The sequence below is a fragment of the Cherax quadricarinatus genome, chromosome 82, assembly GCF_038502225.1.
Source record: "Cherax quadricarinatus isolate ZL_2023a chromosome 82, ASM3850222v1, whole genome shotgun sequence".
Taxonomy (NCBI): domain Eukaryota; kingdom Metazoa; phylum Arthropoda; class Malacostraca; order Decapoda; family Parastacidae; genus Cherax; species Cherax quadricarinatus.
Window position 1 is genome coordinate 481,083 of NC_091373.1, and position 24,134 is coordinate 505,216.

The 24,134-nt window shown below is 38.0% G+C and overlaps 1 protein-coding gene across 4 annotated transcripts in view; it reads left to right on the forward strand.

The window, feature by feature from the left end:
* Window positions 1-24,134, forward strand: part of LOC128702889 (lysosomal-associated transmembrane protein 4A) — a 53,160-nt gene that overhangs the window by 10,409 nt on the left and 18,617 nt on the right. For 3 of the 4 annotated variants that reach the window (XM_053797381.2, XM_053797379.2, XM_070102503.1), the window contains 3 exons: window positions 4,931-5,053; window positions 6,289-6,465; window positions 15,168-15,423. In XM_053797381.2, the coding sequence (XP_053653356.1) occupies window positions 6,334-6,465; window positions 15,168-15,423 (388 nt within the window). In that variant the 5' untranslated portion in view covers window positions 4,931-5,053; window positions 6,289-6,333. Of the gene's footprint in view, window positions 1-3,885; window positions 3,969-4,930; window positions 5,054-6,288; window positions 6,466-15,167; window positions 15,424-24,134 lie in introns of those variants that run through there. The other variant, XM_053797380.2, reaches the window with a different exon arrangement.

Sequence of the window (24,134 nt, forward strand, 5' to 3'; positions counted from 1 at the left end):
GTTATGCGAAATGATCGGTATGCGAATGAATTTTCCCCATAAGAAATAATGGAAATCAAATTAATCCGTGCAAGACACCCAAAAGTATGAAAAAAAAATTTTTACATGAAATATACATTTTCCTACACACAAAGAGAAGGATACATGCACAATAGTAGAGTAGTACATGCACAATATATATTGTGCATGTACTACTCTACTAAATGAAGAATAAATGACACTTACCTTTATTGAAGATGCAGCAATGACTGATGAGACACTGTGTCCTGGGAGTGCCTTTTCCTCCTGAGTACTGTAGGTCCTGTTTGGCATTTTCTTCCAGAACAGGCCTTATCACACTGTGTATGCCACTACGATTCTTAAATCTCTCAAACCAACCTTTGCTGGCTTTAAATTCACCAATATGAGCACTAGTTCCAGGCATTTTTCCCTGTTCACCTGGGTGTTAGTTGACTGGTGTGGGTTGCATCCTGGGAGACAAGAGTAAGGACCCCAATGGAAATAAGTTAGACAGTCTTCGATGACACTGACTTTTTTGGGTTATCCTGGGTGGCAAATCCTCTGGGGTTAATTGTTTCTTGGTATTCTCAATAAGCCACACCAACAACGGTGCTACAGCAGCAGCAGCAGCAGCTGACAGTGATACAGCAGCAGCAGACGATGCTACAGCAGCAGCAGACGGTACTACAGCAGCAGCAGACGGTACTACAGCAGCAGCAGCAGCAGCAGCTGACGGTGGTACAACAGCAGCAGCAGCTGACAGTGCCTTTTCCTCCTGAGTACTGTAGGTCCTGTTTGGCATTTTCTTCCAGAACAGGCCTTATCACACTGTGTATGCCACTACGATTCTTAAATCTCTCAAACCAACCTTTGCTGGCTTTAAATTCACCAATATGAGCACTAGTTCCAGGCATTTTTCCCTGTTCACCTGGGTGTTAGTTGACTGGTGTGGGTTGCATCCTGGGAGACAAGAGTAAGGACCCCAATGGAAATAAGTTAGACAGTCTTCGATGACACTGACTTTTTTGGGTTATCCTGGGTGGCAAATCCTCTGGGGTTAATTGTTTCTTGGTATTCTCAATAAGCCACACCAACAACGGTGCTACAGCAGCAGCAGCAGCAGCTGACAGTGATACAGCAGCAGCAGACGATGCTACAGCAGCAGCAGACGGTACTACAGCAGCAGCAGACGGTACTACAGCAGCAGCAGCAGCAGCAGCTGACGGTGGTACAACAGCAGCAGCAGCTGACAGTGCTACAGCAGCAGCAGACGATGCTACAGCAGCAGCAGACGATGCTACAGCAGCAGCAGACGATGCTACAGCAGCAGCAGACGGTACTACAGCAGCAGCAGCAGCTGACGGTGGTACAACAGCAGCAGCAGCTGACGGTGGTACAACAGCAGCAGCAGCTGTACCACCAATAGTAGCGATGGTTGATTGGGGTTTATTATACAACCTGGCCAGCTCGGAGACACGCACTCCACTTTCATACTTATCAATGATCTTTTTCTTCATCTCTATAGTAATTCTCACCCTTATTGCTGTAGGGTTGGCACTAGAAGCTTTCTTGGGGCCCATGGTCACTTATTTTCCAGAAAAAATCACCAAAAACACTGTAATAATACGAAATGTTCCGATTGTATGCTTGGATGTTACCGCGGAGGCTGGCTGGTAAACAATGCCACCGGCGGCACATGTGAGGCTGGCTAAGGGCGCACATTGGACGCGTCTCGGACGAAGAGCGGTGAGCGGGTTTTTGGGCAGTATGTGAGGCAAAATTTTTGCGATAAAAGCGAGCGGTATGCGGATTGAACGGTATGCGATGCGTACGGTATGCGGGGGTCCACTGTACTGTAGTAAAAAAATTAATACGTATTAGAATTAATTGTCCTGTATATGTAGTCATCACAGTAGTATTAGTGAATTTTATGTATATTAAGTAAGTTGAGACTTTTGAAGAGTGGAGGTGTGTGTTGCCTGGTTTTAGACTGGGAGATCATTCATACAGCCACTTTTTGTTGCATTATTTTTGGAGGCTTACATTGGCAGGAAATCACTGCAGGGAGATTGACCAACCCTACTCTAAAGTCAAGTATGGTATAGCTTTTCTAGTTTGTGTTTAATTGTCAAGTAGGTGATAGGTCTTGGATTTAGGGAAAGATATAAAAGCAATAATAAAATAAAATCTTTATTTCTTATGGGACATACATACGTAGACATAGAAGTTTGCACTATATTTGGTTAGTTTTGGTACAGTTGTAAAAACGGCAATTTGATACAATTGAATGTCTAAAAGAAAACCACTTGTGCATGGCATTTTGAGCAAACTAATCCCAGAACTTGCATACTACAGTACTTAATTCCAGTCATAGCATATAGTTTTTGATAATTATGGATAATTTACATTGAATTTATATCAGATCAGTGATGTACATTTTATTGAGTGGTAGATTTTCAGTGGTGACAATATCATTTACTGGATATAATGTTTAAGTAAAGCATAGGTAATAGTGCTTTTTAACATTGTTACCCTTAACCCTTTCAGGGGCCGTGCCATAGATCTACAGCTTTACGTTCAGGGTCCAAACCGTAGATAGACGCCATGAGCTCAGCTCACTCTGATAAGCTGTGAGCAGTAAATTTGGGCTTAGATATAAGAGAATACATCCATGTGGTATGTGTGCACCACATAAAACAAATCCTGCAGCACACAGTGCATAATGAGAGAAAAAAAACCGAGACCTTAATTTTTCAATTAAAACAGCGACTTTACAGTGTTTTTTTGTATGTGTTTTATAGTTGTAGTATTTGCAATTTCCTGGTCTCATTTGATAGAATGGAAAATATACTACAGAAATAGAGATGATTTTGATTGGTTTTAGTATGGGAAATGGCTTGAAACTGAGCTCAAAGTAGCAGAAATGTAAAATTTTTGCTGATGTTCAAGAGTAAACAAATGACCTCACAAGTATAATATATGACAGCTGGTGGGCCTAATATACATTCACAGATGTGGTGATATTATTTATACAATTATTACAGTATTGCATAACAATAAATCTTCTATTTTTTGGTTTGAATAAAAATTCATTATGTGAATAAAAAATCAAAATTGAATTCATTTGTAAAGCCTGAAAACATAACTAATGAACAGAGGAAATGTTAGCTTAGTGCCAGGAATGCCTGCATTGTTTATTCTGGACCCTGTTTTGAAATTGGAATATTTTGAACTTGCATTAAATTGGCCAAATTACCAATTTCCAGTCACTATTTTGTTGTTGAAACAGTTGACTTGGCGATTTCTTGTGCTCAATCAATAGAATAGAAGTAATACTAGTGAAATAGCTAAGAATTTGGGTGACTGGAATACTGTAATTGGCCTAAAATGGGAGTCAAAGTTGGCAAAATCGCCGATGCGTAAATATCGCTGACACATCAAAATTTGTGAGAGCATAATTTAGTAAATTTCCCATCAAATTTTGTACTTTTTGTTTTATTACCTTCAGTAAAAGATTCTCTACCATTTCATAAGAAAAAATAACAAAATTATTTTTTGAAAATTTTTGGATCCTGGTGCACACTGAAATTTGACCTCTGGACCCTGAAAGGGTAAGGGGTAACAGTGTTGGCGAGGGGATCCTGATTCAAGAATTGGAATTATCCATTACTTCCTTAGATCAAACCCTATTGCCTCCTATTACCCAGGCACTACATGACCCCTATGGGTTTAGCACTTCCACCTAAATATAATAATTTTAACAATGTTATTAAAGCTGTTGGCAGGTAGGGAACCTTGGGCATTTCCAGTCAGAGTTTTCCATACTTTTTGGGCCTTTTATTTGCATGGAATTTCTGAACAGGTTGAGTTGTACATGTACAAAGGAAAACAGAGCACAAAGTGGAACTCCAGCTTGAGGAAGGAGCAAGTTGAATGGTCACATAAATGAGGAAGGCACTTCTATGTTGGTAAGGGGTTTATCCAATGTAGACAGGCTGTAGCACTGCGCTGTGGTCTTGAGCAGTGTCTGAGGTAGACACTAGAGGAAACCCAAGTGTGCATACAGAAAGGAGATCAGAGAAATTTTTGAGTGAAAAGCAGTTCAAGAATGCTATTTTCATCATGTTATAAAGGCAGCTTGCTACTCCTATTAAGCATTTATGAAACTTTAACAGACAATTCTCTTTATTAAAAGAAAATTGCATTAAAAATGTATATCTGAATGTATTGTGTTAACCCCTCTGCATAGCTGTTATACACTTGCAGACAGTTGCTAGTGAAGACTTATTCCTGTAAGGAACTAATTATTGTAGCATTCTCAAAGCTACAATGAAAATAAAAACTCAGAAAGTTGCTTAATTACCCTTCTTAAATTAAACAGGGCTTGAAAGACCCCACCATTACACAACAATTAGGCAAGATACTAGTGATGTATGAGCTTTAATTAATAAGTTTTTTTTTAATATTGTTCAGTATTTTGCATGGTTTGTGACATTTTCTTGTTCAAAAAATAAATAAGCTGATCTTATGGTATGTAAAGAATAATGGATGGAAACTTTTTAATAGGATATTTTTTTGCAGCAGTAATACAGAATTTTCTGTACTAGATATTTTATATTTTACTCCAACATATGGAGTTTGTTATACATGTACAGTATACGTATATTTAAAAAAAATACATTTAAAGTTAGTACTATGACAATTGTTTGTGCAGTGTGATGTAAAAAAATGTTTGGTAGCTGCCTAATTTTTCTGTTAATTCAATGGTTGTAATTACTTAGGATTGGAAGACATTAAAATTTAGTCCGGAAATACAGTATCTCTATACGTATATTCATCATTCTTGCAACAAATTGCTAATTATATGTATTATATGGTATTTACTATAAAAATAGGTTTCATTGATGAATCTCTCTCTAATTACTTCTAGAGTGAAGTGTCGCCCAGGAGTGGCACAAGCAGTATCTTAGAGACAGGTGATACCCAAGCAGGCAGCACGGAGTCCTCGCGGGAAGGCGTAAGCATTGGGTGCGAGGCCCAGGAAGGAGGAGGGGTAAGACTTTTTTTTTTATGCATTTTTGTTTTATTTATTGTTTTTGTGTGTTGTTCTTTTTGTTGTACACACAAAATAGACCAGAGGAAAGTTGAAACTGTTCTAATTAATGTTTGCTTTGTAAGAAAAAGGAAAAAATGCTTGTTTTGTATCTAGAGCAATTTTGTACCTCCTCAAGGACTGAAGATCCAAAGTATTAGATACAGGGTGTTTGATCCACAAACTGGCTGTGGAATAGAAAGATTTTAGCTTTCTATGGTAGGATTACAAACATAACACTTACAAGAAGAGATTTCCAAGTGTGTATTGTACAGCATCTAAGAACATAATGGAAGCAGATGTAGAATGTCATATTTTTAACCCTTTAATCAGTATCTAATTTTGTTTTTGTGTTCAACCAGAAAATGTGGCTGCCTGCTTCTGTTGAGTACTTTGTGGCAGTTGAGGTGTTGAAAGGTTTCACCCCTACTCCTAGCACCTCACCTCATCTACTTACATGAAATATTTTAGTACTAATAGTATGTTCCACTGAAGGACTTGATAAAAGCTCATATACATAGTGAAATATTGTCCAGTTAAGGCTCACCATTACTTCAATCTTGTAGGTTTATATAAATTTGCATTTTGGGCAAAGCTACCGAAATATTCTTTAGTTTTTTTTTTTTTGTTGTTGAAAGCCTTTTAATGATCTTCACAAGATACCTTACTTCATAGCTCAACTCTACAAATCTTGTTCCCTCTTCAGAATACTGCTTATGCATCTGGGGAAGCTTTCCATTTACAAAGGACTTCCTTTTTTTTTATTCAGAGAAAATGGTTGTTCTCATAGAGGGAAAGTGTTGCAGAAGTGCTGAAGTTTGTGGAAGAAATGACTGTCAGTGGATGGATAAAAAGAAGCTATAAGCAGAGTATTGTGGTGCTGACTCCAGAGTAATGTGTGAAGCATGATCTTTGAATGCTACAGCCAGAACAACATTGGAGGATTAAAGAAAAATTGTCAACTAATAAAATGTTCATTTAATGGAGTTAGCATAATTTATGATCACCTTAGGCAGAAAGTTCAGTGTTGAGTTCTTTAAACTTTTACTTACTAATAGACTATTTTCAATTGCATTTTGGCTTGCACTGTTAATGTATTTTATCCACCAGTCATATGTTTTTATATCCTTTTTTTTTTTTTTTTAAATCTTAAGATTTGTATTATATGCATTTTTGATGCAGTATGGCATTTATAGGGGGTTGTTGAAGCACCAGCAGCAGGTGTAGCAGGGGGCAGCAGTATGTTGAGTCGGGGCCGATTACAAGAAGTCCACGGGAGGCTGGAGGCACTGAGAAAACGACATGATCAATGGACTTGTTTTCTCTGCTGTCATGTCCGCACTGGCACCATTGTTATTGGATTTTGGCACATGGTATGGACTTTCATATCATATGTTTTACGAGTGAATCATTTCAGTTTTGAATTTGCATACATTGCTTTGCCAGTTTTATACAGCCTCTCCTCACTTAGCAGTGTACTCGTTTACTGACGCCTCGAACTTAAAACAGGCTCTCTGACCAGTATATATACCTAAATAATATATATTAGAGCTGATTTCCTCTATTCTGTATGTCTCAATATACAGTACACTACTGTATAAACATTTAACCCTTAAACTGTCCAAAGGTAGATCTACGTTTGGAGCTCTACGCGAGTGAACGTAGATTTATGTTTGGACAGTTTAAGGGTAAAAAATATACCAGAAATGTTGTAAATGGTGCAAATGTGACATTAAAACAATATCAAAGATGGTTGACACAAACCCACTTCCATTATAGTATGCTCCTCACTTAGCGACGAATTTGTTTAACGATGTGGTCTTAGGAACAGAACTCTGTCGTAAAATGAGGAGAGACTGTATTCTGATATTCTTATCTATTCGTAAAAATCTAGGAAATTGAGTTAGTACTCAGGAGAATCTGAAAATAATTTTACAAACAATAGTATAAATTTGTTCAGTGGTTCTGAGGGCACAGATGTTGTGGGCATACGTTTGAGGTGTTGTGAGTCAGAAAAGAACAGTGCCACCATGGCCAAAATCTGGGTTATTGAGCAGATACATTCCCTAATGTTTTCTTTTTAGGAATGTGTAAATATTGTCTTCTGCATCTGTCAATTAGGTTCAGAGCCCTATAACAAAGTACAATAATAGGAGCTTATACCATGCAGTGCCTTGTACATAGTTCACAGTATGTAGATTTGATCTAATATTTCCTAGTAATGACTTAGTTTTATGTGGTGCCTTATTTCTCATAGGCACCTATATATTCCATCTTTTATTCAATCCTTAGCAATATTGAATATGACAAAAATAAAACAAAAGCAATTAGGTTTAATCATTTCCATATTATTGACTTACCACTCTGTAAATACTAACAGTGAGAGCACAATAAAACTATAATTTAACTTCTTTTTAACTGGGTCCCATGCACTAGTATGCAGGTGATGACTGTGTCTACATTCTACCACACAATTTTTCATGCCTTCAAATATCCCACTTGTCAGTATTTTTGACCTCAGTGTAACTCTTTGAGTCTTCAACAACCTCTTCATGCCTTTGAAAAATTCTAAGGCAAATTGGGTCCACACTGCATCATGATTAACACTGTGTGACTAGTGTAAGTAAACAATGAAACTAGGACTTGTTGTTCCACCATCAGCTTCCCTACCAGCAAACAGGGTGTTGAACTGGCAGGAAAATGCTTCTTCATTTCAGATGTATTACAGTTTCATGATACCAACAGTGGAATTCAGCCACAAAACCCACTACATAGATTTAATCCAGGACAACCCAATAAAGAAACAATGCGAGTTATTTCCATGTTTTGTTAAGTGTTACACCTTGAAATAATTGTAAATGTATGTTATACAGTGGTCTTGAAGGTGCACAGGTGTTTGGTTCAAATAAGAATTACATAGTTTTTTTTTTTTATTTTTTTTTTAACACATCAGCCATTTCCCACCGAGGCAGGGTGACCCAAAAAGAAAGAAAAACTCAAAAAGAAAGAAAAATACTTTCATCATCATTTAACACTTTCACTATCACTTATACATAATTACTGTCTTTGCAGAGGTGTTCAGATATGACAGTTTAGACATCCCTCCAAACTACCAATATCCCTAACCCCTTGACTGTCACAACCCCAAATCCTGAGGTGTCTCCTGGTGTCGCAAAATTTCCAAAGAAAAAAAATTTTTTTTTTCTTATGAAATGATAGAGAATCTTTTCCCAATTGTAATGACACCAAAAGAACGAAATTTGATGGAAAACTGACGGAATTATGCTCTCGCGAAGTTAGCGACCTCGGCGATATTTACGAATTGACGATTTCACCCCCCTTTGAGCCCTATTTTCGAATTCCATTGTTCCAGTCAACCAAACTCTTTAGAATTCCATTTTTTCTATTGATTGAGTACAAGAAACTGCCCATTTACCGATTTCAACTACCCAATAACGTGGTCAGAAATTTGCAATTTGACAAATTTCACTAACATCAAAAAATATGACAATTTCAAAATAGGGTCCAGAATGAACAATACAGACATTCCTGGCTTTAAAATAACATTTTCTTCGTTCATCAGTCACGTCTCTAGGCCTCTCTGATATTACTCTTGCTCTCTATTTTGAATTTTTATTCAAACAAAAAATAGAAGATTTACTGTTATACACACTACTGCAATATTATAATAATTGTATAAATAATGTCAACCCATTCATGACTGCATATTAGAATGGCTACTTGGACATTTATTGGAAAATGACATCATTTGTTTACTTTTGAACATTGGCAAAAATTAAACATTTCCCCTACTTTGAGCTCCATTTCTAGGTTCTTTTCATAGTAAAACCAATCAAAATCACTTCTATTTCTATAATATGTTCTCCATTCTATCAAATGAGACCAAGAAAACGAGAATACAACCATAAATACTATACAAAAATAGACCACAAAGTCGGCATTTTAATTAAAAAAAAAAATGGTCAGAATTTTTTTCTCATTATGCACTGCGTGCTGCAGGATTTTTTTATATGGTGCACACTGACCACACAGACCCATTCTCTCACATATGGGCCAACCAGCTTTCTCCTGCTTGATTTGAAGCTGCTAGAATTTATGAGTATATATACGTCAAAAACAGTGGGTCGTAAGATGTATATATACGACCAAAACAGTCATAGGGTTAAAGTGCAGGCATTGTACTCAGGACAGGTCCAGCTAACCATTTTCCCTGAATCCTTTCACACAGTATTACCCTGCTCACACTCCAACAGCTCATCAGGTCCCTAAAACCATTCATCTCCATTCACTCCTATCTAACACGCTCACCAATGCTTGCTGGAAGTCTAAGCCCCTCGCCCACAAAACCTCCTTTACCCCTCCCTCCAACCTTTTCAAAGACGATCCCTACCCTGCCTTCCTTCCCCTACAGATTTATATGCTCTCCAAGTCATTCTACTTTGTTCCATTCTAACTGACCAAATCACCTCAGCAACCCCTCTTCATCCCTCTGAATAATACTTTTAGTAACTCCACACCACCACCTAATTTTCATATTCCAAATTCTCTGCATAATATTTACACCACACATTGCCCTTAGACAGGACATCTCCACTGTCTCCGGCCGCCTCCTCGCCGCAGCATTTACAACCCATGCTTCACACCCATATAAGGGTGTTGGTACCACTATACTTTCGTACATTTGCTTCTTTTCCTCCAAGGATAACGTTTTTTGTCTCCACAGATACCTCAACTCGCAACTCGCCTTTTTTCCTTCATCAATTCTATAGCTAACCTCATCTTTCATAAACCCACCCACTGACAAGTCAACTCCCAATTATCTGAAAACATTCACTTCTTCCATACTCCCTCTCTCCAGTGTAATATCCAATGTTTCTTTATCTAAATCGTTTGATACCCTCATCACCTTACTCTTATCTGTGTTCACTTTCAACCTTCTACTTTTACACACCCTCCAAAACTCATCCACAAACCTTTGCAACTTTTCTTTAGAATCTCCCAAAAGCACAGTATCATCAGCAAAAAGTAACTGTGTCAGCTTCCATTTTGTATTTGATTCCCCATAATTTAATCCCATCTCTCTCCCCAACACCCTAGCACTTACCTCTTTTACATCCCCATCTATAAATATATTAAATAACCATGGTGACATTACACATCCCTGTCTAAGACCTACTCTTACCTAAAAGTAATCTCCCTCTCTCCTACACACCCTAACCTGAGCCTCGCTATCCTCATAAAAACTCTTTACCGCATTTAGTAACTACCTATTCCATACACTTGTAACATCTGCCACATTACTTCCCTATCCACTCTATCATATGCCTTTTCTAAATCCATAAATGCAATAAAAACTTCCCTACCTTTATCTAAATACTGTTCATATATATGATTCAATATAAACACTTGATATACGCATCCCCTACCCACTCTAAAGCCTCCTTGCTCATCTGCAATCCTAATCTGTGTCTTACCTCTAATTCTTTCAATAATAACCCTACTGTATACTTTACCTGTTATACTCTGTAAATTTATTCCCCTATAATTTTTACAATCTCTCTTGTCCTGCTTCCCTTTATATAAAGGAACTATGCGCGCACACTGCCAATCCCTAGTTACCTTCCCCTCTTTCATACAATTACAGTATTTCACTAGCTTGTTCTGTATATTCCAAGTACAGCAATGTCGGGCTAAGCATTTTCCCATGTTTGAAGTCTGAAAACATCTCAAAACACATCTAATATAAGAAACTGTTAAAAAACAGAAAAACAATCATAGTTTGGCATCAGTAAATTCAAAAACATAAATATTGCTGGAGCAATTATGGCACTGTTGCTGACAAGTGATCATTTTATTACAAGCTATAACACATTATGAAACTAAATTTTAATCAAATTTCACTTATTTTAGTGTTACTCTTCATAAAAATATATATAACATTTTTTTTTTTATACTGGTCAATAGTAAATGAATTTCGGATTTAATGGATTTGTCCGTTATTTTTTATTGACAATTCTTGATTTAATGTACTTGTCTGTTATTTTTGTGGACAATTCTTAATTTAATGGACTTTATTAGTTAAGTCTAAAATTATCCCTTTTTGTTACAGTTAGCCTGGTAAATTTATTTTTGTATTTATTGGACTTTGTTCATTAAATCCTAAAACTGTGCTTCACTGTTACAGTCATGGACAGTATACTCATAATTTGGATTTAACCAACAATTGGCTTTAACAGTTCCCCCATCTTCCCAATTAGTCTGTTACATTGAGAGTTCACTGTACAGTGGACCCTCGACTAACGCTATTAATCCATTCCTGAGAGCTCATCGTTAGTCAAAATTATCGTTAGTCAAGTTAATTTTCCCCATAAGAAATAATGGAAATCAAATTAATCCGTGTAGGACACCCCAAAGTATGAAAAAAAAATTGTTTTTACCACATGAAATATTAATTTTAATACACAGAAACTGAAGAAGACATGCACAGTTACATGACACTTACCTTTCTTGAAGATCAGGTGATGATTGATGGGATGGGAGGAGGGGAGAGTGTTGATGGTCTTAGTGTTTAGAAGGGGAATCCCCTTCCATTAGGACTTGAGGTGGCAAGTCCTTTTCCGGGGTTACTTCCCTTCCCTTTAAATCTCTCAAACCAACCTTTGCTGGCCTTAAATTCACTCACATCACCACTAGTTGCTTGCATTTTTTTAATTAAATCATCATGCAACTTCCTAGCCTTTTCACATATGATCGCTTGAGAGATGCTATCTCCTGCTATCTGTTTTTCGTTTATCCACACCAATAACAGTCTCTCAACATCTTCGAGTACTTGTGATCTCAGTTTCGAAAACATAGTTGCACCTTTGGCAAGAACAGCTTCCTTGATTGCCGTTTTCTTGCCCACAATAGTAGCGATGGTTGATTGGGGTTTTGTGTACAACCTGGCCAGCTCGGAGACATGCACTCCACTTTCATACTTAGCAATGATCTCTTTCTTCATATCCATAGTAATTCTCACCCTTTTTGCTGTAGGGTTGGCACTAGAAGCTTTCTTGGGGCCCATGGTGACTTATTTTGCAGGTGCAATCACTAAAAAGGCTGTGATAATATGAAATGTTCAGATTGTATGCTTGGAAGCGACCGCAGTGGCTGGCTGGCTTGTAAACACTGGCCAGAAGTGGACGCGTCTCAGACAGAACGAATAGTGTTGGTCGAGTTTTTTTAGCGCTAGTCGAGGCAAAATTTTTGCATTAAAATGTATCGCTAGTCAGATTTATCGTTAATCGATGCCATCGTTGGTCGAGGGTCCACTGTATATGTTTTAAGTCGAAATTCAGTATTAACCCTTTCAGGGTTTCAGATGTATGTACTAGTACGGCTTACGCACCAGGGTTTTTAACGTACTAGTACGCCTAAATTCTAGCGCCCTCAAATCTAGTGAGAGAAAGCTGGTAGGCCTACATATGAAAGAATGGGTCTATGTGGTCAGTGTGCGCAGTATAAAAAAAAAAATCCTGCAGCACACAGTGCGTAATGAGAAAAAAAAAACTGACCGTCTTTTTGGATTAAAACAGCGACTTTGCACTGTATTTTTGTATGGTATTTATTGTTGTATTCTAGTTTTCCTGGTCTCATTTTATAGAATGGAAGACATATTACAGAAATTGAGATGATTTTGACTGGTTTTACAATGAAAAGTACCTTGAAATTGAGCTCAAAGTAGCAGGAATGTTCGATTTTTACCAAAGTTCAAAAGTAAACAAATCATGCTACGCATCCAATACACGTCAACTGGTGAGTCTAATATTCTTTTACAAGTGCGCTGATATTATTTATACCATTTCTACACTAATGCAGTAGTCTGCATAACAGTAAATCTATTTTTTTGTGAGAATGAAAATTCAAAGTGCAGAGCAAAAGAATGTAAGAGGGGCGTGGGGACGTGACTAATGAACAGAGGAAATGTTATTTTAGTGCCAGGAATGTCTTTCTTGTTTATTCTGGACCCTATTCGAAAATTGGCATCTTTTGAGATTTGTGTGAAATTGGCAGAATTGCTAAATTCTGACCACTTTATTGGATAGTTGAAATCAATAAATGGGTGGTTTCTTGTACTCATTCAATAGAAAAAGTGGAGTTCTAGCGAAATAGTTATGATTTTTGTCGACTAGTACACTGGAATTGGCTGAAAATAGGGCTCAAAGTGGGCAAAATCGCCGATGCATAAACATCATCGAGACCGCTAACTTCATGAGAGCATAATTCTGTGAATTTTCCATCAAATTTCATACTTTTGGTGTCATTATCATTGGGAAAAGATTCTCTATCTTTTCATAAGATTTTTTTTTTTTTTTTAAATTTGGCGACCCTGAGAACAAGTCTCGGAGAGGGCCTGGCGACCCTGAAAGGGTTAAAAAATACCCTTACTAGTTTTATTTTAACATTTCAGCAGAATAACTTTACTGTGCCAGTACAGGTCCCCCTCAACATTCACGTTTTCAACTTTCACGGGCTTCACACATTCGCAAATTCCCAACTGCCAAATTCCCAACCGCCAAATCATATTTAAGTTTCCCGCCACCTGCGAGTCCCTACTACCCTCCCTCCGACCCCCGCAACTGGCAGCCAGCCCTCCCACTGCTCAGTGTGGTGAGTGTTTTGTTTGTTCATTATTTGCTATTAAACTACAGTATAAATAATGTAAACCCATTCATGACTGCATATTGGAATGGCTATTCGGACAGGTATTAGACAGTGACATCATGTGTTTACTCTTGAACACTGCAAAGAATTAAACATTTCTGCTACAGCTAATAATAACAATAGTAATAATAATAATAATAATAAATATGATATAATTGAAGAAGGAAATTGTACAAAAATACGAGGGAGTGGTTGACACATCGTCAGTGTGACTTTGTTTATGCTGGAATGAACATTAGTCTCCCTGCTCTTCCAAACATTTCACAATAATTCATTGTGTTTGGTGCTTGTAGATTGAGTGTGACTGGAGTGGTAGAGGCAGTGATTGAGGCAATGGTATTTAATAACATACATGTTAATAATAATACATGTTATTAATAATATGTACTATTATTATTTATAACATATATGTTATTAAATACATACATGTTAATAATAATACATGTTATTAATAATAACATGTACTATTATTATTTATAACATAATGTTATTAAATACCACTGCCTCAACCACTGAATTATTGTGAAATGTTTGGAAGAGCAGGGAGACTAATGTTCACTCCAGCATAAACAAAGTCACACTGACGATGTGTCAACCACTCCCTCGTATTTTTGTACAATTTCCTTCTTGAATTATATCGTATTTATTATTATTATTATTATTATTATTATTATTATTATTATTATTATTATTATTATTATTATTATTTATTATTATTATTATTATTATTATTACTATTGTTACTATTGTTATTATTAGCAATAGCAGAAATGTTCGATTCTTTGCTGTGTTCAAGAGTAAACACATGATGTCACTGTCTAATACCTTTCCTAATAGCCATTCCAATATGCAGTCATGAATGGGTTTACATTATTTATTCTGTAGTTTAATAGCAAATAATGAACAAACAAAACACTCACCACACTGAGTGGTGGGAGGGCTGGCTGCCAGTTGCGGGGGTCGGAGGGAGGGTAGTAGGGACTCGCAGTGGTGGAGGCATTGGTGGAGGCAGTGGTGGAGGCAGTGGTGGAGTCTGTGGTATTTAATAACATACATGTTATTAAATAACATATGTTATTAAAGCATAACATGTATATATTTAGTACAATTTACGACGTTTTCATGTATTTTATGATTATTCATGGTTCAACAAGTTAAGGAAGCAGTATTGTAATATATTTCCCTACAATATATTGGGGCACCAAACATTCACGGTTTTTCAACATTCGCGAGACTCTTGATCCCCTAACCCTCGCGAATGTTGAGGGAGACCTGTATTATGTAATTTATTCTTGTGTTTTTGCCTTTAATGATTTGCTTTGTATTACAATATCTGTTCACATTATTTTAGCTGTTACATCTGATGGCACTATCATTGATTGCGGTGGTAGTGGTTCACCCAGAAAAGCTTACTCAGAGTGGTGGCCCTCTTGGAGGTCTTGGATCAGGGGATGAGCTGTCTGTCAATCCACAAGATGTAAAAGCTGTCAATTGCGCAGAGATGCCTTGTACTTTGGCTGCCCAGGGTGATGGTAGTACAGATGCAGCTGTTACTGACTTTTCCATTTCCTTGGGGAACTTGATAACAACACATCGCCTCAATACTGGTAAGTTTTTTTTTTTTCTTTTTAACACGTCGGTTGTTTCCCACTGAGGCAGGGTGACCCAAAAAGAAAGAAAAAACTAATCATCATTCAACACTTTCACCATCATTCATACATCATCACTGTCTTTGCAGAGGCGCACAGATACAACAGTTTAGATGTCACTGGTAAGTATCTTTGTGAAATATTGGTAATTTTTTTTATCAAAGGTGTATGGTTCACATTTTTAAACATTAATTTTGTGATTGGGCAAAGACAGTTGCACAGGTTTTGAGAGAGATTTATTAAAACTAAGCCAGCATATAAGAGAATATATAGTTGTATGATGGAAAGGACTCAGGCATTTGGGTAACGAGATGGTTAAATGTTTAGAAAGTCATATGTAAGGAATAACCTGGGTCCTGGGAAAAAATGTAGCCTCAAGCAATTATAAAAATTATAAAGGTTAAATAATAAACAATAAGGAAATAGTCTAGGCATGCTGATGAGAAGAGTTAATTTGTAGAGTGACTGCAAGTGAATAAGCAGCTGATATAAGAAAATGTTAGGTAAAGTTAAGAAGCTGAAAGATGAACCTCTCCCTTCAAAGGGGCACCTTGATGTTAGCAAACTGCTTGTGATTCAGGGAAGTGCAGCTCCTTTGATCAAATCTGATTACATACCATTTTCCTAGACTGCATGATTTTAGAGGTTTAGCACCTACCATGATAATAGGGATGGGGATGTTACTGTTGGAGAGTAATGTGAATTGTGATGTTGGCACACTTGTGGCAGGACAGTGGTTGGTTGAATGAATGAAAATTTAGGTACTGTATGTATGTTGTTCATTAAAACAGTAAATACTGTATTGAGAGGTACAGTAAATACAGTGCAGGTAGGGGTATGACTTACTTAAAAGAACTAAAATTTACTGAGGATTATTGTAAAGTGCATAGTTTATTATTATTATCACTCTGGCCGATTCCCACCAAGGCAGGGTGGCCCGAAAAAGAAAAACTTTCACCATCATTCACTCCATCACTGTCTTGCCAGAAGGGTGCTTTACACTACAGTTTTTAAACTACAACATTAACACCCCTCCTTCAGAGTGCAGGCACTGTACTTCCCATCTCCAGGACTCAAGTCCGGCCTGCCGGTTTCCCTGAACCCCTTCATAAATGTTACTTTGCTCACTCTCCAACAGCACGTCAAGTATTAAAAGCCATTTGTCTCCATTCACTCCTATCAAACACGCTCACGCATGCCTGCTGGAAGTCCAAGCCCCTCGCACACAAAACCTCCTTTACCCCCTCCCTCCAACCTTTCCTAGGCTGACCCCTACCCCGCCTTCCTTCCACTACAGACTGATACACTCTTGAAGTCATTCTATTTCGCTCCATTCTCTCTACATGTCCGAACCACCTCAACAACCTTTCCTCAGCCCTCTGGACAACAGTTTTGGTAATCCCGCACCTCCTCCTAACTTCCAAACTACGAATTCTCTGCATTATATTCACACCACACATTGCCCTCAGACATGACATCTCCACTGCCTCCAGCCTTCTCCTCGCTTGAACATTCATCACCCATGCTTCACACCCATATAAGAGTGTTGGTAAAACTATACTCTCATACATTCCCCTCTTTGCCTCCAAGGACAAAGTTCGTTGTCTCCACAGACTCCTAAGTGCACCACTCACCCTTTTTCCCTCATCAATTCTATGATTCACCTCATCTTTCATAGACCCATCCACTGACACGTCCACTCCCAAATATAAGAATACATTCACCTCCTCCATACTCTCTCCCTCCAATCTGATGTCCAATTTTTCATCACCTAATCTTTTTGTTATCCTCATAACCTTACTCTTTCCTGTATTCACTTTTAATTTTCTTCTTTTGCATACCCTACCAAATTTATCCACCAGTCTCTGCAACTTCTCTTCAGAATCTCCCAAGAGCAGTGTCATCAGCAAAGAGCAACTGTGACAACTCCCACTTTGTGTGATTCTTTATCTTTTAACTCCACGCCTCTTGCCAAGACCCTCGCATTTACTTCTCTTACAACCCCATCTATAAATATATTAAACAACCACGGTGACATCACACATCCTTGTCTAAGGCCTAATTTCCCTCTTTCCTACATACTCTAACTTGAGCCTCACTATCCTCGTAAAAACTCTTCACTGCTTTCAGTAACCTACCTCCTACACCATACACCTGCAACATCTGCCACATTGCCCCCCTATCCACCCTGTCATACGTCTTTTCCAAATCCATAAATGCCACAAAGACCTCTTTAGCCTTATCTAAATACTGTTCACTTGTATGTTTCACTGTAAACACCTGGTTCACACACCCCCTGCTTTCTTAAAGCCTCCTTGTTCATCTGCTATCCAGGAGAAGTGCATAGTATGCACAGCATTTTGAACAGAACTAACACTACTACAAAAGCTTAATTTTTAAGTTTGTACGGTTATTAGGATATAGATAATCTTGTGTGATCTATTGAATAAAGCTTATGTTTGTTAACGAAATGATTTTCTTAGTTTCTGTCAACGAACCAGCCGTATCCCACCGAGGCAGGGTGGCCCAAAAAGAAAACCAAAAGTTTCTCTTTTTAAATATAGTAATTTATACAGGAGAAGGGGTTACTAGCCCCTTGCTCCCGGCATTTTAGTCACTTCTTACAACACGCATGGCTTATGAAGGAAGAATTCTGTTCCACTTCCCCATGAAGATAAGAGGAAATAAACAAGAACAAGAACTAGTAAGAAAATAGAAGAAAACCCAGAGGGGTGTGTATATATATATGCTTGTACATGTATGTGTAGTGTGACCTATGTGTAAGTAGAAGTAGCAAGACGTACCTGAAATCTTGCATGTGTATTTATTTATTTATTTATTTATTTAATGTCTTTGCAAACAGTACATTGAGATTGTGTATAAACAATAGTGGGATGCAATGCAAAGAGAGCCTCTATTATGCCTAGGCATTATGGGCCAACTTAACATTATTGGCTTATATTCTACTTAATACTAAGTAGTAGTATATCATAGTTGTACAGTAGGAAAGTAATTATTTCATAGTTGTACAGTAGAATATTAATTATAAATGAATCAAAAATTTGTATAATACAAAGACTTTTTTTTTTCTCAACAAGTCGGCCGTCTCCCACCGAGGCAGGGACACGCAGGGTGACTCAAAAAAGAAAGAAAATCCCCAAAAAGAAAATACTTTTATCATCATTCAACACTTTCACCTCACTCACACATAATCACTGTTGTTGCAGAGGTGCTCAGAATACAACAGTTTAGAAGCATATACGTATAAAGATACACAACATATTCCTCCAAACTGCCAATATCCCAGACCCCTCCTTTAAAGGGCAGGCATTGTACTTCCCAATTCCAGGACTCAATTCTGGCTATATAAAAATAACCGGTTTCCCTCAATCCCGTCAATAAATATTACCCTGCTCACACTCCAACAGCTCGTCAGGTCCCAAATACCATTCGTCTCCATTCACTCCTATCTAACACGCTCACGCACGCTTGCTGGAAGTCCAAGCCCCTCACCCACAAAACCTCCTTTACCCCCTCCCTCCAACCTTTTCGAGGACGACCTCTACCCCGCCTTCCTTCCCCTACAGATTTATACGCTCTCCATGTCATTCTAATTTGATCCATTCTCTCTAAATGACCAAACCACCTCAACAACCCCTCTTCAGTCTTCTGACTAATACTTTTGTTAGCTCCACACCTTCTCCTAATTTCCACACTCCGAATTTTCTGCATAATATTCACACCACACATTGCCCTTAGACTGGACATTTCCACTGCCTCCAACCGCCTCCTCGCTGCTGCATTTACAACCCAAGCTTCACACCCATATAAGAGTGTTGGTACTACTGTACTTTCATACATTCCCTTCTTTGCCTCCATAGATAACGTTTTTTGTCTCCACATATATCTCAATGCACCACTCGCCTTTTTTCCTTAGCCCTTTGGGGGTTTCGGACGTACTAGTACGTCTTACGACCCAGGGTTTTTGACGTACTAGTACGCCTAAATTCTAGCGCCCTCAAATCTAGTGAGAGAAAGCTGGTAGGCCTACATATGTAAGAATGGGTCTTTGTGGTCAGTGTGCGCAGTATAAAAAAAATCTTGCAGCACACAGTGTGTAATGAGAAAAAAAATACTTTGACTGTGTTTTTGGATTAAAACAGCGACTTTGCACTGTATTTTCATATGGTATTTATTGTTGTATTCTAGTTTTCTTGATCTTATTTTATAGAATGGAAGACATATTACAGAAATTGAGATGGTTTTGACTGGTTTTACAATGAAAAGTACCTTGAAATTGAGCTCAAAGTAGCAGAAATGTTTGATTTTTACCCAAGTTCAAAAGTAAACAAATCATGCTACGCATCCAATACACGTCAACTGGTGAGTCTAATATTCTTTCACAAGTGCGCTGATATTATTTATACCATTTTTACACTAATGCAGTAGTCTGCATAACAGTAAATCTTCTATTTTTTTGTGAGAATAAAAATTCAAAGTGGAGAGCAAAAGAATGTAAGAGGGGCTTGGAGACATGACTAATGAACAGAGGAAATGTTATTTTAGTTCCAGGAATGTCTTTCTTGTTTATTCTGGACCCTATTCAAAAATTGGCATCTTTTGAAATTTGTGTGAAATTGGCAGAATTGCTAAATTCTGACCACTTTATTGGATAGTTGTAATTGGTAAATGGGTGGTTTCTTGTACTCATTCGATAGAAAAAATGGAGTTCTAACGAAATAGTTATGATTTTTGTCGACTAGTACACTAGAATTGGCCGAAAATAGGGCTCAAAGTGGGTAAAATTGCCGATGTGTAAACATTGTCGAGACCGCTAACTTTGCGAGAGCATAATTCCGTAAGTTTTCAATCAAATTTCGTACTTTTGGTGTCATTATGATCGGGAAAAGATTCTCTATATTTTCATGAGAAAAAATAATTTTTTCTTTTTTTTTTTGAAATTTGGCTGACCCTGAGAAAAATTCTCTGAGAGGACCTGTCGACCCCCAAAGGGTTAATCAATTCTATGGTTAACCTCATCCTTCATAAATCCATCCGCTGATACGTCAACTCCCAAATATCTGAAAACATTCACTTCTTCCATACTACTCCTCCCCAATTTGATATCCAATTTTTCTTTATCTAAATCATTTGATACCCTCATCACCTTACTTTTTTCTATGTTAACTTTCAACTTTCTACCTTTACACACACCCAAACTCATCCACTAATCTTTGCAATTTTTCTTTAGAATCTCCCATAAGCACAGTATCATCAGCAAAAAGTAACTGCATCAATTCCCATTTTGTATTTGATTCCCCATAATTTAATACCACCCCTCTCCCGAACACCCTAGCATTTACTTCTTTTACAACCCCATAAATATATTAAATACAGTGGACCCCTGCATACCGTTGGCATCACATACCGTTTATTCCGCATACCGCTCACTTTAATCGCAAAAATTTTGCCTCGCATACCGCTCAAAAACCCGCTCACCGCTGTTCGTCCGAGACGCGTCCAATGTGCGCCTTAGCCAGCCTCACATGTTCCGCCGGTGGCATTGTTTACCAGCCAGCCTCCGCGGTAGCATCCAAGCATACAATCGTAACATTTCGTATTATTACAGTGTTTTTGGTGATTTTATCTGGAAAATAAGTGACCATGGGCCCCAAGAAAGCTTCTAGTGCCAACCCTACAGCAATAAGGGTGAGAATTACTATAGAGATGAAGAAAAAGATCATTGATAAGTATGAAAGTGGAGTGCGTGTCTCCGAGCTGGCCAGGTTGTATAATGAACCCCAATCAACCATCGCTACTATTGGTGGTACAGCTGCTGCTGCTGCTGCACTGTCAGCTGCTGCTGCTGCTGCTGTAGCATCATCTGCTGCTGCTGCTGCTGTAGCATCGTCTGCTGCTGCTGTAGCATCGTCTGCTGCTGCTGTAGCATCGTCTGCTGCTGCTGTAACATCGTCTGCTGCTGCTGTAGCATCGTCTGCTGCTGCTGCTGCTGTAGCATCGTCTGCTGCTGCTGTAGCATCGTCTGCTGCTGCTGTAGCATCATCTGCTGCTGCTGTAGCACTGTTGTTGGTGTGGCTTATTGAGAATATACCAAGAAACAATTAACCCCAGAGGATTTGCCACCCAGGATAACCCAAAAAAGTCAGTGTCATCGAAGACTGTCTAACTTATTTCCATTGGGGTCCTTAATCTTGTCTCCCAGGATGCAACCCACACCAGTCGACTAACACCCAGGTGAACAGGGAAAAATGCCTGGAACTAGTGCTCATATTGGTGAATTTAAAGCCAGCAAAGGTTGGTTTGAGAGATTTAAGAATCATAGTGACATACACAGTGTGATAAGGCCTGTTCTGGAAGAAAATGCCAAACAGGACCTAGAGTACTCAGGAGGAAAAGGCACTCCCAGGACACACTGTCTCATCATTGCTGCATCTTCAATAACGGTAAGTGTCATTTATTCTTCATTTAGTAGACTAGTACATGCACAATATATACTGTGCATGTACTACTCTACTACTGTGCATGTATCCTTCTCTTTGGGTGTAGGAATATGTATATTTCATGTGGTAAAATTTTTTTTTTCATACTTTTGGGTGTCTTGCACGGATTAATTTGATTTCCATTGTTTCTTATGGGGAAAATTCATTCGCATACCGATTATTTCGCATACCAATGAGCCCTCTTGCACGGATTAAAATCGGTATGCGGGGGTCCACTGTATATAAATATATTAAACAACCATGGTGACATTACACATCCCTGTCTAAGACCTACTTTTACCGGGAAGTAGTTTCCCCTCTCTTCTACACACCCTAACCTCAGCCTTACTATCCTCATAAAAACTCTTTACAGTATTTAGTAACTTACCACCTATTCCATATACTTGCAACATCTGCCACATTGCTCCTCTATCCACTCTATCATATGCCTTTTCTAAATCCATAAATGCAATAAAAACTTCCCTACCTTTATCTAAATACTGTTCACATATATGCTTCAATGTAAACACTTGATCTACACATCCCCTACCCACTCTAAAACCTCCTTGCTCATCCGCAATCCTACATTCTGTCTTGCCTCTAATTCTATCAATAATAACCCTACTGTACACTTTTCCTGGTATACTCTTGCTGTATAGTCCTTGTGGCTTAGTGCTTCTTTTTTGATTATAATAATAATCCTGGTATACTCAGTAAACTTGTTCCTCTATAATTTTTACAATCTCTTTTGTCCCCCTTCCCTTTATATAAAGGGACTATACATGCTCTCTGCCAATCCCTAGGTACCTTCCCCTCTTTCATACATTTATTAAACAAAAATACCAACCACTCCAACACTATATCCCCCCTGCTTTTAACATTTCTGTCATGATCCCGTCAGTTCCAGCTGCTTTACCCCCTTTCATTCTGTGTAATGCCTCATGCACCTCCCCCACACTCACATCCTTCTTTTCTTCACTCCTACAAGATGGTACACCTCCGTGGCCAGTGCATGAAATTACCGCCTCCCTTTCTTCTTTGACATTTAAAAGTTCCTCAAATTATTCTTGCCATCTCCCCATCTACTAACTCCCCTACTCTGTTTTTAATTGACACATCCATTTGTTCCCTTGGCTTTCTTAACTTGTTTAACTCGCTCCAAATTTTTTTTTTTTTTTTCTCAACAAGTCGGCCGTCTCCCACCGAGGCAGGGTGACCCAAAAAAGAAAGAAAATCCCCAAAAAGAAAATACTTTCATCATCATTCAACACTTTCACCACACTCGCACATTATCACTGTTTTTGCAGTGGTGCTCAGAATACAACAGTTTAGAAGCATATACGTATAAAGATACACAACATATCCCTCCAAACTGCCAATATCCCAAACCCCTCCTTTAAAGTGCAGAATTTTTTTCTTATTTTCATTAAAATTCCTTGACAGTACCTCTCCCACTCTATCATTTGCTCTCCTTTTGCACTCTCTCACCACTCTCTTCACCTTTCTTTTACTCTCCATATACTACTCTACTCTTCGTATAACACTTCTTCTTTGTATGAAAATATAATGGTGTTTTCTACTGAACTAGCTGCCTCCACCAAAAAAAAAAAAAATAAAAGGAAGGGTTCTCTTTTCATTTCATTTCATTATTAAGACATCGGCTGATTCTCACCAAGGCAGGGTGGCTCGAAAAAGAAAAACTTTCATCATCATTCACTCTATCACTGTCTTGCCAGAGGGGTGCTTTACACTACAGTTATAAAACTGCAACATTAACACATTTAACACATTAACATTTCTATATGAACTTAGTTATTAAATGTTATGTAGGCCAATCGCTGTATAGCCCTTGTGGCTTAGCGCTTCTTTTTGATTATAATAATAATAATATGTAGGCCAATATGATGCATTATTATAAGAGTTTTCCAATGTAAAAAAAAAAAACTTGGAAGTAGAAAAACCACACTCCAGACTTGTTAAAGGTATGCCAAAGGTATTGTTAGATAGTGAGTGGACATAATAGTTTTTGGAATTTGATGTCTGTTGGAATGTGAGCACAGCAGCTTTTATAAAACTGATTAGGCAGATGTCATTTTGTGGGCAAGAAATGGTGTCCACATTAAGGGATGAGTGGGGATGCTATGTTTTGGATTCCCTTTCTCTTCTAGA